Raw genomic sequence first — 19,954 nt, forward strand, 5'->3', positions numbered from 1 at the left:
TTTTGCTTGCAACGTAAAACCATTTTTATTTGTCGTCGTCACCGAGACAGGGTGCGTCAGCTGGGGCAGAACGGTCGTCCTGCGTGGAGTTTAGACCTTGAAGACCGGAGCGGGTAATGCAGGTCAGCTTCTATAGAAGCTTAGGCTGAGGCCCTAACGACAGAGAGGGCTGAGGTTGCTATCTTCCGGGCAGGCAAGCAGGGCCAACCCCCACCGCCGTGTATACATCATGCCTGCCCCTCTAGGGGTCACCGTCGAAAGTGAAGAGGAAGAGGGGGACCCCTTTCTGAATAGAAAAGTGTCACCTTTTGAGCAGGAGGGTGGGGGGGGGGAACCAGGGCAGCTTTAAGGCAAAGCCTCGAAGACAGGAAATGCTTCCTCTTAAAGAGGATCTGGATTGGCACCTCTTCACTGCAGAAAAACAGGCCGGGGAGAGAAGAGATCCCCCCCCCAACCGTTTCAAAGCTGGGTTTAGACTTTTGCCTCATCCCCTGGAGAAGCTGTCCCAGTGCGCAGCCCAGAGCTGCATTTACTCAGAAACCTTCTCTTTACTTCTTTGAACGCAGCGGCAGATTTCGTTCTACAACCAGGCTCACGGAAAGGAAAGGGATTGCTGGCAGCAGAGGTCCCACGCACCCCCTCCACTCAAGCAGCACCGGAACCCTTCCCGACCCTCTCTCTGCTGGTCCTTTGGCCCCTGCCCAGCAGAGACGTGGCACCGATCCAGCAGCAGGAAAGGGAGACTCGCTTTCCTCCTCCAAATCCCCTCTGCGCAACACCCCTCCCGGCAGAAGATGCTGGTTTCCAAGGGAAGGGTCCACCCGGCCGGGGATTGCACAGCTGATGTTCACGCGATGTAGGCAAAGTCCCCGCTGCGGCACCAGGTCGGACGAGGGCCGCCGCGCAGCCTGCTCTGCTCCCAGCCAGCTCACGCGTGCGCAGTCCGCGCAGCTGCTTTATAGAAAGCCCTCCTTCCGGAACTGCTCCTGCAGGATGTTTCTGTACTCGTCGAAGCCGCCGTCGATGCGCTGCACAGTGCCGTTGCCGCACACCCACAGCTCCTGGCACACCAGCCGGATGAAGCGCTCATCATGGGAAACGAGGATCAGGCCACCCTAGGACGAGACGGACAAAGGGCGCTTCAGGTTGGGGCTGGTGAACTTGGAGGGGTCAGCCCTGCATGTACTTCCGTCATTTCCCTGAAAGACTTTGTAACCCATCGGTCTCCCCTCCCTACCATGGGTACCAGCTGCTGGCTTCTTGTTTGACCCACTGTGCATTATAGAGCCCTAGTAATATAGGCCAGAGCTGGGAAATCTAAAGAAGAAGTAAGAAAATACTGGATGAAATTTTATGCTTGGTTAGACAACCAAGACTCTTAAGATTCTCTGATGTGAACTTATTTTTTTTCCTCCTTTCCCCCCCTGTATTTTATATTGCAAAATTTATCTTTACTGGAATTGTCAACATTACTAGATAATTTTAACAAAAGGGGTATGCGATAACATTTGAAAATGGATTCTGTGCAGTTCAGGCAAAATAATAGGGGACAATTTATGTAAAGAAACTATTGTAGAATTTAGCTTTTTGAAAGTATTCCTATGCAAAATAATACCGGAATGTATTGTGCTTTTTACTTGCCCATTCCCCATCCCTGTCTTTTTCTGAAACTAATAAAACTTGTTGAAAATGTAATACAGGCTAAGTCAGGGGTGGCCAAACTGTGGCTTGGGAGCCACATGGGGCTCTTTCACACATATTGTGTGGCTCTCCAAGCCCCCACTAACTACCCCACAGGCCAGCGTGGAGAAGGCGTTTCTCTCTTTAAATCACTTCTCCAAGCCAAGCCTCTCTTCGCTATCTGTTTGCCTGCCTTCCTGTCTTGCAGCTCTCAAACATCTGATGTTCATGTCTTGCGGCTCTTAAATAGCTGATGTTTATTCTATGTGGCTCGTACGTTAAGCATGTTTGGCCACCCCTAGGCCAGGTTCTGGGCTATCACGACAAAAATACACACGGTGTCACAACCAAGCTGTTAATATAAATTCCAAATATATTCAACAGGTCTTAAATATGATTGTAAGTTCACAAATTTCATGCCCCATCAAAATACCATTAGAGTCCCCTGTATAAGAGTGGTAAAGCAGCAGTACTGCAGTACTGTGGTCTGAACTCTGCTCACGACCTGAGTTCGATTCCGGCAGAAGCTGGATTCAGGTAGCCGGCCCAAGGCTGACTCAGCCTTCCATCTTTCCGAGGTCGGTAAAATGAGGACCCAGCTTGCTGAGGGGGAAGTGTAAAAGACTGGGAAAGGCAATGGCAAACCACCCCGTAAAAAAGTCTGCCCTGAAAATGTTGTGAGAGCAACGTCACCCCAGAGTCGGAAACAACTGGTGCTTGCACAGGGGACCTTTCCTTTCCTTTCCATTGCATAATGGAGATTCTCAAATAGGATCCAATCTCCCACAGTTTGAAACAGGGGTAGCCAAACTTGCTTAACATAAGAGTCACATAGAATAAGTATCAGATGTTTGAGAGCCACAAGACAGGGAAGAAAGGAGGCAGGCAACTAGATGGAGGAGGGAGGGAGAGGTGAAAAGAAAACAACTTTAACTTTAACTGCATTCGCCAAGCTGCCAGCTGGTTTGGCTTGGAAAAGTGATTTAAAGAGACAAATGCTTTATCTGAGCCGGGCAGTGGGGGCTTCTAGAGCCATACAGTAAGCATGAAAAAGCCACTTATGGCTCCCATGCCACAGTTTCGCCACCCCTGATTTATACCCTGCCTTTCACAGACTCTCAGAGCGGCTTACAATCTCCTTTCCCTTCCCCTGCCTACAACAGACAACCTCTGAGGTAGGTGGGGCTGAGAGAGCTCTGAGAGAACTGCGACTGACCCAAGGTTGCCCAGCTGGCTGCATGTGGAGGAGGAGTGGGGAATCAAACCTGGTTCTCCCGGATTAGAGTCCATGCTCTTAACCACCACACCAAACCGGCTCTCAGCCTTGTGTCAATCAGCCCTAATATTTCCAGATGCTGAAAAGGGGAAGGGAGGTGGTGTCCCTTCTTGCTGCATAGCCTAAAGAAGCAAAATGCTTTGCTCTCTCTACCATCACTGGGGGAGGGGCCCCCTTAAAAGCTCCGCAGGGTACAGGGCAGGGCAGGGCAGGGCAGAGCAGTGCAGAAGCTGTAGGAAGTGAGCCCCATCCGCACTGAGCTGAATGGGGGAAGATTTACCCGGAATTTATTGAGCGCCTTGGCCAAGGCCTCGATGGTCTCCATGTCGAGGTGGTTTGTCGGCTCGTCCAGAATGTAGAAGTTGGGGCTGAAAGGAAGACAGAGAGAGAACTCCTTGAACGTGGGGGTCTGCATGGAAGAATGCCGGACCCCATCTCGAAAGGCGCAGCTCGGCTCACAGATACTCAGCCTCTAGCACAGAGGCCCCCACCCTTTTTGAGCCTGTGGAAACTTTTGGCACTTTGACGCAGCTTGGTGGGCAGAGCCACAAAATGGCCGCTACAGATGGCAGAGCCGGCTGCAAGATGGCCGCCACAAACAGCGGAGCCAGCTGCAAGATGGCTGCCACTGGACACCTTCAGTCACAGAGCGAAGATCCTTCTGCTGCAAGGGCAGCTCCTGCCAAAGTGACGTTTTTAAAAAATCCGCACAGCCAATCAAATCTTTGACGGCCCATCAGAAGCCTTGCTGGCCAGAAGCTTCAGCCTGGGCCCTCCTACTTTCTAAAGTACAGCCTCGGCTGCAGGAACTGCACTGGCTGCCAATTGTGTTCCGAGTTCGCTACAAGGTGCTGGTTATTACCTTTAAAGCCCTATATGGCTGAGGACCTGCCTACCTTAGGGACCGCCTCTCTCCATATGTTCCTCAGAGAGCACTGAGATCTAGCTCTCAAAATCTTTTAAAAATCCCTGGACCAAGGGAGGCTGGATTGAAAACAACGAGGGAGCAAGCCTTCTCAACAATGGCTCCCCAATGGTGGAATCGACTACCAGAGGAGGTGCGAGCCCTGCGAGACCTAAACCAGTTTCGCAGGGCTTGCAAAACCGCCTTCCTTCAGCTCGCTTTTAAGATGAAACCCGGGATATGACAGCTAGCCATCCTATACATACTCTGAATTGTAGCACCTTAATTGATAAATCATAATGGTTTACTGTTGTATTTAATTTTTAGCTTAATCTATGAATGTAACTTAATCTATCTTAACTGTTTTATAGCAATGATTGTATTTTATTGTAACCATGGTACTTGCCATGCCTTGTTAACCGCCCTGAGCTTGCCTTTGGCAGGGGAGGGCGGGATACAAAAATAAATGTATTATTATTATTATTATTATTAAAATGCTTGGCGTGCACCAGGAATGGTGTTGCTGGGCCCCACTTTGGGGATCCCTGCTCTAGCAGTAACACATTGAAGTAACTGAACAAGACCATGAATAATTACTGGTGGCATTATCTTTAAATATTAATACTCAAGGTTTTGGTCAATATCAATGGTAAGTATGAACATATGAAGCTGCCTTATACTGAATCAGACCCTCAAAGGTCCATCAAAGTCAGTCTTGTCTACTCAGACTGGCAGTGGCTTTTCAGGGTCTCAAGCTGAGGTTTTTTATGCCTACTTGACTGGACCCTTTTTAGTTGGGAGATGCCGGGGATTGAACCTGGGACCTTCTGCTTACCAAGCAGATGCTCTACCGCTGAGCCACAGTCTGAAGTACAGAAATCTTAAAGCATATATATGCGTTGCTACATTACAAGAGATCTTTAAAGGTGATGAAGCTCACAGTGATCCAATACAAATAAGCGCTTGTGCAAAAAAAAAAAAAAAAAAAAGCCCACAAAGTGGCAAAAGTCAGAATCAATAGTTGGACCTCCAACGTAGCTTGCTAGCTGATTAGCTCGTTTCAATAACCTTCCTCATGGAGGGGTTAATAACAGTCCCCAATTTTCATGTTCCAAGCCACTTGCAAAAATTAACAGTATGAACAAGCACATAACATAAGAGAAGCCTCTCTTCCTTCTATTGGCCAAGGCTCCTCAGAGCAAGAGGTGTCAGTTATCAGAGACTGTTCAATAAACAAAATGCTGCAAGAGTGCTAATGTTTTAAGCATGTTTTATTTTAAGTTAAACAAAATCTTTGTGTTTGTCTGTGTCCTTTAAAAAGTTTATATCTCCGCTACGGCACACATGGCCTGGCCCCACAGTCATAAGAACATAAGAGAAACCATGTTGGATCAGGCCAGTGGCCCATCCAGTCCAACACTCTGTGTCACATAAGAACATAAGAGAAGCCCTGTTGGATCAGGCCAATGGCCCCTCCAGTCCAACATAAGAACATAAGAGAAGCCATGTTGGATCAGGCCAATGGCCCTTCCAGTCCAACACTCTGTGTCACATAAGAACACAAGAGAAGCCATGTTGGATCAGGCCAGTGGCCCATCCAGTCCAACACTGTGTCACATAAGAACATAAGAGAAGCCCTGTTGGATCAGGCCAATGGCCCATCCAGTCCAACACTCTGTGTCACATAAGAACATAAGAGAAGCCCTGTTGGATCAGGCCAATGGCCCATCCAGTCCAACACTCTGTGTCACATAAGAACATAAGAGAAGCCATGTTGGATCAGGCCAGTGGCCCCTCCAGTCCAACACTCTGTGTCACATAAGAACATAAGAGAAGCCCTGTTGGATCAGGCCAATGGCCCATCCAGTCCAACACTCTGTGTCACATAAGAGAAGCCATGTTGGATCAGGCCAATGGCCCATCCAGTCCAACACTCTGTGTCACATAAGAACATAAGAGAAGCCCTGCTGGATCAGGCCAATGGCCCATCCAGTCCAACACTCTGTGTCACATAAGAGAAGCCCTGTTGGATCAGGCCAATGGCCCATCCAGTCCAACACTCTGTGTCACATAAGAACATAAGAGAAGCCATGTTGGATCAGGCCAATGGCCCATCCAGTCCAACACTCTGTGTCACATAAGAACAGAAGAGAAGCCATGTTGGATCAGGCCAGTGGCCCATCCAGTCCAACACTCTGTGTCACAGAAGAACATAAGAGAAGCCCTGTTGGATCAGGCCAATGGCCCATCCAGTCCAACACTCTGTGTCACATAAGAACATAAGAGAAGCCCTGTTGGATCAGGCCAATGGCCCCTCCAGTCCAACACTCTGTGTCACAGAAGAAGCCCTGTTGGATCAGGCCAATGGCCCATCCAGTCCCAACACTCTGTGTCACATAAGAACATAGGAGAAGCCATGTTGGATCAGGCCAATGGCCCCTCCAGTCCAACACTCTGTGTCACATAAGAACATAAGAGAAGCCCTGATGGATCAGGCCAGTGGCCCATCCAGTCCAACACTCTGTGTCACATGAGAACATAAGAGAAGCCATGTTGGATCAGGCCAGTGGCCCATCCAGTCCAACACTCTGTGTCACATAAGAACATAAGAGAAGCCCTGTTGGATCAGGCCAATGGCCCATCCAGTCCAACACTCTGTGTCACAGAAGAACATAAGAGAAGCCCTTTTGGATCAGGCCAATGGCCCCTCCAGTTGGGATTGCCTGCTCCTAGTAGCTGGACCCAACCAGCTGTCCAGCTGCAGCGTTGAAGGGAAGCCCTAAGCACAGTGCACTGCAGTAATCCAGTCTGAATGTAAACGAAGGCATGGATTACTGTGGCAAGATCCGACTGAATCAAGGACTGATGCAGCTGATGCCACCACTGGGCAAAAGCACTCTAAACCACCACAGCCCTCTGTGCCAAGAAGATGACTGCAGATTTATACCCCACCCTTCTCTCTGAATCAGAGTGGCTTACAATCTCCTATATCTTCCTCCCCCACAACAGACACCCTGTGAGGTGGGTGGGGCTGGAGAGGGCTCTCACAGCAGCTGCCCTTTCAAGGACAACTCAGCCAGAGCTATCGCTGACCCAAGGCCATTCCGGCAGCTGTAAGTCGAGCAGTGGGGAAATCAAACCCGGTTCTCCCAGGTAAGAGTTCGCACACTTAACCACTACACCAAACTGGCTTGCACAAGCTGCCAATCTGGCTGTTCAAGGGAAGTATAACCCCCTACCCAGCTCTCCTGTCTGCCTTTCGGCTATCCCGGAGAACCTCTGTCTTGTCAGGATTACGTTTCAGCTTGTTCACCCCCATCCAGTGAGAAAAGAAGAGAAAGAACAGCACCATTACCAGGGCATGGTCATCTGGGCAAATGCCACCCTGCTCTTCTGGCCTCCCGAAAGGCTGACTACGGGACGAACCGCGAGCTCTCCAGACACTCCGTAGCATCCCAGCTGGTGACGGTACTCCTCCTCTGTCTTCCCTGGAACACAGAAAGAAGGCGTAAGAGCACCGCCCCGCTGCATCGGGGACTGGATTGCTACCCTAGCGCCCCTTGAGCTCAGTGGCCAGCTCAGTCTTGGCATGGCGGTGTGGCATTGAGACAAGAGCAAAGGGGATCACACATTACAAGACAGAGACAGGATACAGGATGATTCTGAAAGGCTGGAAAACTGGGCTGAAACCAATAAAATGAATTTTAACAGGGAGAAATGTAAAGTTCTGCTGGAACAGGTCCAGAGGAGGGCGATGAAGATGGCGAGGGATCTGGAGACCAAGTCCTATGAAAAAAGGCTGAAGGAGCTGGGCATGTTTAGCCTGGAGAGGAGGCCGAGAGGTGATATGATCACCATCTTCAAGTACTTAAAGGGCTGTCATATTGAGGATGGTGTGGAATTGTTTTCTATTGCCCCAGAAGGCTGGACCAGAACCAATAGGTTGAAATTAAATCAGAAGAGTTTCCAACTCAACATCCAGAAGAACTTCCTGACCGTTAGAGCGATTCCTCAGTGGAACAGGCTTTCTTGGGAGGTGGTGGGCTCTCCTTCCTTGTAGATTTTTAAGCAGAGGCTGAGTGGCCATCTGACAGCAATGAAGATCCTGCGAATTTAGGGGGAGGTATAGTCGGACTCGACTGTGTGATTGAACAACAAAATTTGTGAATTTCCTGCACTGGACAGGGGGTTGGACTAGATGACTCTGGTGGTCCCTTCCAACTCCTGAAGAAGGGTTTCATCAGAGTTTTTTTTGAGCAAGAACGCTAAAAAGAAAAGCACAGGAATGCAGTTCTAACTGGCTTGGTGTCAGGCGGTGTGGCCTAATATGCAAATGAGCTCCTGCTGGGGTTTTAATACAAAAAAAGGCCTGTGTGAAACAATGGTGATGGCAGGGGGTGTGGCCTACTATGCAAATCAGCCCCCTGCTGGGCTTTTTCTACAAAAAAAAAAAAAAGCCCTGGGTTTAATCCTGAAATGTTGAACTTACCTGGAAGTCACGTTGTGCGCTATATTTAATATTCATCTACAACTTTCTTCCTGGAATGGATCCTTCATTTCATGCACTACTTGCTTGGACTTTCATTTCCAAGACTGTATTGTTCATAAATAGGAGTCGTCTTAGTATACTTTAGTCTAATCGGGAATGCAGCAATGTGGTATGTGATTATGCGTTCAACCATTATCCAAATCTATTTGTAGCATCCCAGAACACAGGTTTGGTTTTTGTAACCGTTCAAAGGGCATGAAGGCTGCCTCGAAGCTCACCACCCAGCTTCTAGTTCTGCCAGAGAGCAGCCATGAAGTATGGGGCCTCCCTCACACAGGTGGCTCCGCCAAGCCACCTTGAGGTCTCTCACCCTGCATCCCCCACAGGAGCCCCCTGAAAGATCACCTGGGAACTTCTTGGCAAGTAACTCTGTGGCGCTGATGTCCAGGTCGAGCTGATCGACGTGGTGCTGGCTGAAATAGCCAATCTTGAGGTTCCTGCCAAGAGAGGGAGAGACAACTTCCTGTTGCTGACAATGCTGAGGGAGAAAACAGCCCTCCTCCTTTTCTTCTACAGCAGGACCAAGTGCCACGTCCCCCCTCCAGAACAAAAGGCAAATAGGGCCTGACTGATGAGGAAGAAGAGTTGGTTGTATACCCCGTCCTTCAGTACCCGAAGGAGTCTTGGGAGAGGCTTACAATCACCTTCTTTTTCTGCCCGCAACAGACACCCTGTGAGCAGTGTTCCCTCTAAGCTGAGTTAGCGCGAGCTAACTCACAGATTTTTTAGCTTCCAGCTCACACATTTTTGTGTTAGCTCAGGAAGGATGACCCCAGAGCACACTAATAGATGCAGTAGTTCACAACTTTAATGCCAGCCGCTCACAACTTTAATACCAGCAGCTCACAAAGTAGAATTTTTTGCTCACAGAACTCTGCAGCGTAGAGGGAACATTGCCTGTGAGGCAGGCGGGGCTCTGACAGAACTGTGACGGGCCCAAAGTCACCCAGCTGGCTGCATGTGGCGGAGAAGGGGATAGAACCCGGTTCTCCAGGTTAGAGTCCACCACTCTTAAGGACTACACCAAACTGGCTCTCAGCTGATGTGCCTCAGGATGCACGTTACACCCACAATTCACGCGTTTACTCTGCCTTGGACAACAAACCAAGTCTTGCCAGATCCTTCCCCCCACTCGGCACTGCTTGAGTCTCTTTCCTTTACTGCATGCTGGAACTCTCCAACCTTTTTTGAGTCTGTGGGCACCCTCGGAATTCTGACAAAGGGTGGTGGGCGGGAGATTACGCGAGGGAGGGCAGGAAGGGTTGCATCAGTGCTCCGTTTTCATGGCTGTTTCTTACATGCCCAGGGGTGTGAACTGGCAGAGACTGACCAAGAAAGAGATCTTGGGGTCGTGGTAGAGAACTCACTGAAAATGTCAAGACAGTGTGCGTTTGCAATAAAAAAGGCCAACGCCATGCTGGGAATTATTAGGAAGGGAATTGAAAACAAATCAGCCAGTATCATAATGCCCCTGTATAAATCGATGGTGCGGTCTCATTTGGAGTACTGTGTGCAGTTCTGGTCGCCACACCTCAAAAAGGATATTATAGCATTGGAGAAAGTCCAGAAAAGGGCAACTAGAATGATTAAAGGGCTGGAACACTTTCCCTATGAAGAAAGGTTGAAACGCTTGGGACTCTTTAGCTTGGAGAAACGTCGACTGCGGGGTGACATGATAGAGGTTTACAAGATAATACATGGGATGGAGAAAGTAGAGAAAGAGGTACTTTTCTCCCTTTCTCACAATACAAGAACTCGTGGGCATTCAATGAAATTGCTGAGCAGACAGGTTAGAACGGCTAAAAGGAAGTCCTTCTTCACCCGAAGGGTGATTAACATGTGGAATTCACTGCCACTGGAGGTGGCGGCAGCCACAAGCATGGCCACCTTCAAGAGGGGTTTAGATAAAAATATGGAGCAGAGGTCCATCAGTGGCTATTAGCCACAGTGTGTGTGTGTGTATTTTGGCCACTGTGTGACACAGAGTGTTGGACTGGATGGGCCATTGGCCTGATCCAACATGGCTTCTCTTATGTTCTTAAATGCCAATTACCACTTTGGGGTCAGGAATCAATTTTCTCCAGGCCAGTTTGGCCAGGGATCCTGCAGGGTTTTTTGCCATCTTCTGGGCTTCGAGCAAGGAATCACTTGTGGTGTGTGTGTGTTTGTGTGGTGGGGGGGAGGTATTTGTGAATTTCCTGTATTGTGCAAGAGATTGGACTAGATGACCCTGGAGGTAGGTCCCTTCCAACTGTAAGATTCTATGATCTGTTCCCTCAAGCAGAGGCTTATCTCTGCGCTTTAGCTATTGACACATGGGATGAAGTAGGGGCCTGGAATTATGCGTGACTGATCCCCAAGTACCATTAGGTCAATTTGGTACCTGGAATACACTGTGCAAAGTAGATATGGTTTTTCATATGCCTACTGAACTCCCCTACTGTGGTTCAGCTTCAGAATGATCAGGTTTTTGGTTCCAAAAATGGCCAGAGTAATGAAGGGAATTGGAGACGGGGGGGGGGGGGGGGGGGGGTGGTCATTACAAGTACAAGTCATTTAAGAAAATTTTAGGGCAGATGAAAAGGGAGGGTGCTTGGCAAAGCCCAGAAATTCTGACATTTGCCCTCCGACTGCTCTGCTAATCTCGAACTTTTAATGAAAAGCACCCACATTTTTGGAGGTGGTTTCCCCCTGCTCCCAAAAGGACTGGAAGCTTGTTTTCCTTAATTAAAGCCAAGAAATTCCTGCAATCCAAAACAGCAGCGTCAGAAGGAGCCTAATTCCGCCCTTCATACTTTCACTAGGGCCATGCTGGCAGCTTCTGCCAAGCAGATGAAGGACACATCTTGGATACCCATTAGGAATCAAGATTGTTTTCACAACTTAACAGCAAACCTACAGCTTTCCCCATCCCACCCCTCAACAGCTCCACCAAACCTCCCCCTCTTTGTACCTGTGGGCATGCCTAATGCCTTGGACAGGTGCCAGGTCTCCCATCAGGATCTTCAACATTGTGGACTTTCCCGCTCCATTCTCCCCTACCTAGATGAAAGATGATGATGATATTGGATTTATAGCCTACTCTTCACTCTGAATCTCAGAATGGCTTACAGTCTCCTTTACCTTCCTCCCCTGCAACAGACACCCTGTGAGGTAGGTGGGGCTGAGAGAGCTCTGACAGAAGCTGCCCTTTCAAGGACAACCTCTGTGAGAGCTATGGCTGACCCAAGGCCATTCCAGCAGCTGCAAGTGGAGGGGGGGGAGAATCAAACCTGGTTCTCCTAGATAAGAGTTCACGCACTTAACCATGAAGGAGACATCCCCAGAACTCCGTCACTGGCCTGAGAATTTTCGCAAGTGAGGGAGAAAGCAACCTGGGGTATACAGTGCATAGTTTTATTTGTATTCATTGTGGAGACAGATCAAGATAGGTAGCCATGTTAGTCTGTCTGTAGCAGCAGCAAACAGCGAGAGTCCAAAAGCATCTTAAAGACTGAAAACATCTGTGGCGAGGTATTACCTTTCATGAGTCACTGATCGCTTCTGAAGAATTGAGAGACTGCTGAATTGCAACTGATAATGAATGAAGCTTGAGACAATACATCTCTCTGGACTGAATCAAGACCTAGGTTTCCTTTCATTATGAAGGTTTCACAACCCCTCTGCGTATCACATGCCATCCAATCATACCTACTATTGTCATTCACCTGCTACTGTTAGCATCTGAAATCACCCACCTTCCAAAATGTAGGACAGATGGACTTCTAGCTGTATCAGAAGAAGCAAACGTAACTCATGAAAACTTATACCCTGTCGCACATTTTGTTAGGTTTTACAGGACTCTTGCTCCTTTCTATATTTATGGTATTTATTTATTCACCTTTCTCCCCAGTGAGCATCCAAAGCAGCTGATATCTTTCTCCACTCCTTCAATTTAACCTCATGACAACTGCTGAGCTAGATGAGGTTGAGAGCATGTGACTGGCCTAAGGTCACCCACTGATCTTCTCTGGCAGAGGGAGGATTCGAATCTGGGTCTCTTGAGACTGTAGTCCCACACTCTATCCACTACCCCACACTGGCTTTCACAGTGCATCAGCAGAGGTCAGCAATTCTCACCATATGGGACTGCTATTCTTCCCTGTCCAGCTATTGTAAAGTTAAGGCAATCGCCTTTTTCCTGTTGTATCTGAAGGAAATGAGCTCGGTTTCATGGAAGCTCAGGTAATAATAATAATTACTGTATAGCATTGTGTGTAGACTAGCCAGGAGATCCTGAGATTGTCTGGAAGCTGGAAGTGCTATGCACCGTTAGGTGGTGAGCAGTGTTCCCTCTAAGGTGAGTTAGCGTGAGCTAGCTCACAGATTTTTAGCCTCCAGAACCATTTTGAATCCCTGGAACTAAACCGGTATCCCAGCCCCATCCTATTCCATCAGCCTTCCAGTCCCACAGCTGAGTGCCATTTTTTTCAGCCCATTCCTGCCCCCAAACCCCATTTCTGTACCACGCAGATGCGGGACTCCAGGTCGGCGGAGACAGAGAGGCAGCGGAAGATGTAGTGACCGGGCTCATAGTAGAAGTCCACTTCATCCAGCTGCAAGATGGGAGGCGAAAACTTCTCAAAGCCATCAGGGAACCTGTCGGAGGAAGGAACACAGAAGCTGGGTGCAAGAGGGAGTGGCACAGAGAGTCCCAGCTCCTGGGCATAGAAAATTACAGCAATGCTATGTAGTGTACTTCAGCATTACACCTCAGCAGAATATTCAGCAGATCCAGGTGGGGCAGCCGTGTGGGCCTGAAGCAGCAGAACAAAGTTTGAGTCCAGCGGCACCTTTAAGACCAACAAAGGTTGTATTTAAGGCATAAGCTTTCCTGCGCGCGCGCACTTCTTCAGGTAACGGTGAAACGAGACTTCCTCAGTCCCCCCCACCGATATGAAATGGTGGAGGGCATCTCGTTTCGTTGTATCTGAACAAGCGTCCATGCACACAAAATATATATGGAATGAAACTGCGTTGGTCTTAAAGGTGCCACTGAAGAAGAAGAAGATGATATTTGATTTATATCCCGCCCTTCACTCCAAAGAGTCTCAGAGCGGCTCACAATCTCCTTTCCCTTCCCCTCCCCCCACAACAGACACCCTGTGAGGTAGATGAAGATATTGGATTTATATCCCGCCCTCCACTCCGAAGAGTCTCAGAGCGGCTCACAATCTCCTTTACCTTCCTCCCCCACAACAGACACCCTGTGAGGTAGATGAAGATATTGGATTTATATCCTGCTTTCCACTCCGAGGAGTCTCAGAGCGGCTTACAATCTCCTTTACCTTCCCCTCCCCCCACAACAGACACCCTGTGAGGTAGATGAAGATATTGGATTTATATCCCGCCCTCCACTCCGAAGAGTCTCAGAGCGGCTCACAATCTCCTTTCCCTTCCCCTCCCCCCACAACAGACACCCTGTGAGGTAGATGAAGATATTGGATTTATATCCCGCCCTCCACTCCGAAGAGTCTCAGAGCGGCTCACAATCTCCTTTACCTTCCTCCCCCACAACAGACACCCTGTGAGGTAGATGAAGATATTGGATTTATATCCCGCTTTCCACTCCGAGGAGTCTCAGAGCGGCTCACAATCTCCTTTACCTTCCCCTCCCCTCACAACAGACATCCTGTGAGGTAGATGAAGATATTGGATTTATATCCCACCCTCCACTCCGAAGAGTCTCAGAGCAGCTCACAATCTCCTTTCCCTTCCTCCCCCACAACAGACACCCTGTGAGGTGGGTGGGGCTGGAGAGGGCTCTCCCAGCAGCTGCCCTTTCAAGGACAACTTCTGCCAGAGCTATGGCTGACCCAAGGCCATTCCAGCAGGTGCAAGTGGAGGAGTGGGGAATCAAACCCGGTTCTCCCAGATAAGAGTCCGCACACTTAACCACTACACCAAACTGGCTCTCTATTAGAGCTATGGCTGAGCCAAGGCCACTGCAGCAGGTGCAAATGGAGGAGTGGGGAATCAAACCCGGTTCTCCCAGATAAGAGTCCGCACACTTAACCACTACACCAAACTGGCTCTCCTGGACTCAAAATATTCATCATTATAACAATTAGCACTCGTAGCACTTTCAGAAGGTCTGAGAGCCTGCATGCGTCCCTGCTGTAACCTTTTATCACAGTCTTGTAAAACAGGCTAGCTTTATTATCCCCGTGTTGCAGATGGGCGAACTGAGGCTGATTTTAAAAATCCCTGGGCCAAGAGAGGCTAGATTGAAAATAACGAGGGAGCAAGCCTTCTCAGCTATGGCCCCCCGATGGGGGAATCAACTTCCGGAGGTGGTGCGAGCCCTGCGGGACCTGAATCAGTTCCGCAGGGCTTGCAAAACCACCCTCTTTCAGCTCGCTTTCAAGATAGAACCCGGCTAAATTGATTTCTAGCCATCTCATATATGACTGTGAATTGTAGCACCTTAGCTATTAACATTTAACAGCCGTTTTATCTAATTTTAACCAAATTTACAACGGTAACTTAATTGTATTTTAATCTGTCTTTTGTATTGTTTGTATTTTATTGAAATCATGGTTGCTCCATGTCTGTGAGCCGCCCTGAGCCTGCCTTTGGCGGGGGAGGGCGGGATACAAAAATAAATTTACTTACTTACTAGACAACGTCAAAAAGGCACACCCAAGGCCTCCCCTACAGGGTGTGTAACAGACACCTGATGTGATCCAGGGACTTCCTGGATTGTTGCTACATCTTTTTAGCATTAACGCTACATTAACCCTCTCGTCACCAACAGTAGCCAGAGTCGGGCAGTGCACCGGAGATATACGTCTCCCTTCCCTCCCCCATCTCGGGCAAATGGAGAAGAGGACTGCTGTACAGTCCCAGAAATCATGCTGCTTTCATCCGACAGGTTGAAGAGAACCAGGAGATGCTTCACCGCAGGAAGTGGCGAATAAGAAGGGTGTGCAGGTTAATCTCTCTGTGTACTCAACCGCCAGTATAGCCGGTGCCGGCATCCAAGCACCTTTCTGTTTCAGAAATTCTCTGTATGCCCTGTGGGATTTTCAGAAGCAGGGGGTGATTGCTATAATGGGCGTGGCTAGTGAGCCAAGGCAAAATTTGTGGCCTCCTGGTCAATACTCCCTCTAAACTGTGGGGTCTTGTGCGGTGTTCCCTCTAAGCTGGGTTAGTGTGAGCTAGCTCACCGTTTTTTAGCTTCCAGCCCACCTATTTGTGTCTTAGCTCAGGAAAAATGGCTCAGAGCAAGCTAATTTATGCAGTAGTCCATACCTTTAACGCCAGCAGTTCACGAAGTAGAATTTCTGCTCACAAGACTCTACAGCTTAGAGGGAGTATTGGTCTTGCGAGCAAAAATTCTGCTTTGCAAGCTACTGGCATTACAGATGGGAGCCATGGCATAAATTAAGTTTGTTCCGGGGCCATTTTAGTTTAGTTTAGTTTATTTGCTTTATATCCCGCTTTCCTCGCCGAAGCAGGCTCAGGGCAGTTCATCCTGAGCTAAGACAAAAAAGTGTGAGCCGGGGGGGCTAAAAAACTGTGAGCTACTAACTCAGCTTAGAGGGAACGCTGCTCTGGATCTTGAACATGCCAATGTAAGCAATCCCACCAGTAACCCCATGCTTTGCGCTCAGATTTCAACTCTGGTCTACGTTCTAGATACACAAATGCGAACTGGCTCATTTGCTGAGCAAAACATGCAGCTGGCTAAAGCTGCTGCTTAAGCCTGCTGGTTTCCACCAACAAACACACGGGGCTTGCAAGAACAAACTGCCTCTTGAAATAGCTGCCAAGGAGCCAACAGTGTGTTTCCTCATCTCAAGACTGCAGAGCCGGAGAGGGGCGGGATCCAGGCAACAGTCTTAGTGGACACTTCCTATGTTTTTGAGTCACCCTCTCTAAGCTTTGACATACCCATCGCAAGGCATGGGAGTGAGAGGACCAGTTCTCTCCTCCATGTCCGCTTGGTGGGTGGGTGGGGGGGAGAGAGAGCGAGAGATGGAAGGTGCGCTTTCAGATTAAGAAACACTTACTTCATGATCACCTCGGATTCCTTGTCCACCGGCTTCAGCTTGGGACTGAGAAACAAAAGGCAGAAACAAATTAATCGCAAGAGGAAGGGATACTTCCTCCGAGGGCTGAGGGCCCCCTCTTCCCGCAGCCATTTAGACATGGAGAACAACCTCAGGCCAGGAGCCTCTCAAACCTCCCTGACAAATGGGAGGGACGGTGGCTCAGTGGTAAAGCATCTGCTTGGGAAGCAGAAGGTCCCAGGTTCAATCCCTGGCATCTCCAACAAAAAAGGGTCCAGGCAAATAGGCTTGAAAAACCTCAGCTTGAGATCCTGGAGAGCCGCTGCCAGTCTGAGTAGACAATACTGACTTTGATGGACCTTTGAGGGTCTGATTCAGTAGAAGGCAGCTTCATATGTTCATGTGTATGTTGAAACGTCTCCTGCTCAGGGCTTTTCTTTTGTAGCAGGAACTCCTTTGCCTATTAGGCCACACCCTCTGATGGAGCCAATCCTCCAAGAGCTTACAGGGCTTAGTACAGGGCCTCCTGTAAGCTTCAGGAGGATTGGCTCCATCAGGGGGTGTGGCCTAATAAGCAAAGAAGTTCCTGCTACAAAAAATAAAAAAAGCTCTGCTCCTGCCTTTCTGCAGCTGCTGAAAACAGCCGAGAATCTAAGCTCCCTCAGCCACCTTCAGAGCTCATTCAAGGCTTCAGGCTTGTGTTTTGAAGTGAGTGTGTGTGCCCCACGGTGACTGACCCCCACGGAGGGCCTGGAGGATATTCAGAGAGGTGGCTGAATAAAGCCCCTCCAGCTCTGGTCTTTTTTTGCCTACAACTCCCATCAGCCCCAGCCATTGGCCATGCTGTCTGGGGCTGATGGGAGTTGAAGGCAAAAAAACATCTGGAGAGCTACCGTTGGCCACCCCTGCCCTACACAATGCAGGAACGTCAAAACTGCCTCCCCCACACACATACATCCCAGTGACTCCTGCTTCATGCCCAGAAGATAGCAAAAAACCTCCAGGATCCCTCGCCAAACTGGCCTGGGGAAAAATTGCCAACTGACTCCAAAGTGGCAACCAGCATTTTCGTGGGTGTGTAAAAAGGGGCCGTGAGAACAAAGCACTGCACCATTCTATCTACCTCCACTGTGTGTATTCCAAGAGGGACCCAAAGCAGTTTACGGCGTTTCCTTCTCCAGTTTATCCTCCCAACTACCTTGCAGGGCAAGTCGGGCTGAGTGTGCGTGACTGACCCAAGCTCACTTAGTGAACTTCCAGGGGCAGACTGGGGATTGGGTCTCCCAGGTCCTTGTCAGACTCTGTAACCCCTGCAAAGCACTGGTTCTCTGGAGATGGAGGAAAAACCCAGCAGGATCTATACACTGACGTTGGTGACTTGCAGAGAGAGATAAAGCAACCGGAGGCCTGCACAGTGCAAAGAACCACTCATTTCTTCTGGCCACCCGATTCAAGTTGTAGATCCTACAATTAATTGTTTTTCCGTTTCCAGACAGACGTGCGCGAGCAAGCTCCAGCAGGACTGTCCCTTCTCTTCCCACCGCCCCCCCCCCCCCAAACACATAACCCAACTCACAGTTTTTCCAGCAGCTTGAGTTTGCTCTGGACTTGAGATGCCCGGTTGGCATTATAGCGGAAACGGTCGATGAAGACCTACGAGAAAAGAGGGGACCGGGGTTCTTCAAGCTGCGAGAACGTTTCCCGCAGGGGCTCGACTCCAAAGACACGTATTAAAAATAAACATGGTTACGATCACTGAGCGACCGAGTTCCCCTATCAGGAAAAGCTGAGAAGTTTGGGGCTTTCAGTTTAGACGAGAGACAACTAAGGGAAGGAGGACATGACAGAGGTTTATGAAATTATGCAGGGGGTGGAGAGAGTGGAAAAAGAAAAACGTATCCTCCCTCTCCCAAAATATTAGCGTTTGAGGGCATTCCTATGAATGGGTAGTAGGTTCAAGATGGACAAAAGGAAATACTGTTTTACACGAAATGTGACTCAAATGTGGAATTTGCTGCTGGAGGATATAGCGATGGGCACAGGAATAAACAGCTTTAAAAGAGGATTAGGTAAATTCATGGAGGATAAGTCTACTAATGGCTACTAGCCATGGGGACTGAGGGGAACCTTCACATTCAGTGGCACTAATCCTCTGAATCCCAGAGCCAGAAGGCAACATTATGGGAAGGCCTCGACCTCCATGCCGTTATTGGCCATCCAGAGGAACTGGTAGGCTGGACTAGGTGGACCCTCACTGGTCTAACCCAGCAGGGCTCTTCTGATGTTCTTATGAAAGCCTCAGCCTCTGTGCCCTGTTGCTGGCCCTCCAGAGGAACTGGTTGGCCTCTGTGTGAGACAGGAGGCTGGACTAGGTGGACCCTCACTGGTCTGACCCAGCAGGGCTCTTCTGATGTTCTTATGAAGGCCTCGGCCTCTCTGCCCTGTTGCTGGCCCTTCGGAGGAACTGGTTGGCCTCTGTGTGAGACAGGAGGCTGGACTAGGTGGACCCTCACTGATCTGACCCAGCAGGGCTCTTCTGATGTTCTTATGAAGGCCTCGGCCTCTCTGCCCTGTTGCTGGCCCTCCAGAGGAACTGGTTAGCCTCTGTGTGAGACAGGATGCTGGACTAGATAGACCCTCAGTGGTCTGATCCAGCAGGGCTCTTCCGATGTCCTTATGAAGGCCTCAGACTCTGTGCCCTGTTGTTGGCCCTCCAGAGGAACTGGTTGGCCGCTGTTTGGGACAGGATGCTGGACTGGATGGACCGCTGGTCTGATCCAGCAGGGCCCTTCTTATGTTCTTAGCTAATGGCCATTAAAGGAAAAAAATCCCCAGCACCTCAGACTCCAGGGGGAAAAAACCCAGGGCAAATATAAAGACACCCCTCCACTCTTCAGGTGGCTCATCAGATCTCCCTTCGATCCTGTTTCAATACAAAGATCAGTCCAATGGAGAAGATCGGATTGCGAAAGCTGCCCTAAAGAGGATTTCACAGCTAGTAGAAAGCATGCATGCGATGCCTATTGAAATCTCCAAAGAGCAAAGGGTGTCTTGTTGAATAAAACTAGGAATTAAGACTTCACCACTCTACACAGAACACTTTCAAAGTGTTTCACAACCAGATTAATCCGTAAATACGTCACTGTAAGGAAAGCTGGTTGCATCCAACGCAAATTTTTATATAATCCGCCCCCCGCACAGAGGAAGGAGGGTTTGACCACCGAAGAAAATGACTCTGAGGAGTCATTGGACCTGCATACTCAGAAGCCAAGTGGGTTGAGAGCTGTCATACAGAGGAGAAATGGCACAACTGAATGAAAAAAAACCTGGCTGGATCTACCTTATGCCACAGCTAGGTTCGAGTCCACTGGCTGGCGCCGTAGAAACCCACAAGATTTTCAAGGTATGAGTTCTTGGAAGTCAAAGCTGCCTTCGTCGAGACACAAACAGGAATGAAGGGCAGAGGCCTGTTCCTGTTGGCAGTTGAGGAT

At 49.2% G+C, this 19,954-nt stretch overlaps 1 protein-coding gene across 1 annotated transcript in view; it reads right to left on the reverse strand.

Moving 5' to 3' along the window:
- The window catches only part of ABCF3 (ATP binding cassette subfamily F member 3), a 49,162-nt gene continuing 29,208 nt past the window's right edge, over positions 1–19,954 (reverse strand). The window contains exons 14-21 of the mRNA XM_060242806.1: positions 18,040–18,116; positions 16,464–16,508; positions 12,915–13,047; positions 11,363–11,451; positions 8,755–8,846; positions 7,216–7,348; positions 3,237–3,324; positions 1–1,115 (exon numbers count right to left, since the gene is read on the reverse strand). Coding sequence (XP_060098789.1) covers positions 957–1,115; positions 3,237–3,324; positions 7,216–7,348; positions 8,755–8,846; positions 11,363–11,451; positions 12,915–13,047; positions 16,464–16,508; positions 18,040–18,116 — 816 coding nt within the window. The 3' untranslated portion in view covers positions 1–956. The remainder of the gene's footprint in view (positions 1,116–3,236; positions 3,325–7,215; positions 7,349–8,754; positions 8,847–11,362; positions 11,452–12,914; positions 13,048–16,463; positions 16,509–18,039; positions 18,117–19,954) is intronic.

The sequence above is a fragment of the Heteronotia binoei genome, chromosome 6 (genome assembly GCF_032191835.1).
Source record: "Heteronotia binoei isolate CCM8104 ecotype False Entrance Well chromosome 6, APGP_CSIRO_Hbin_v1, whole genome shotgun sequence".
NCBI lineage: Eukaryota > Metazoa > Chordata > Lepidosauria > Squamata > Gekkonidae > Heteronotia > Heteronotia binoei.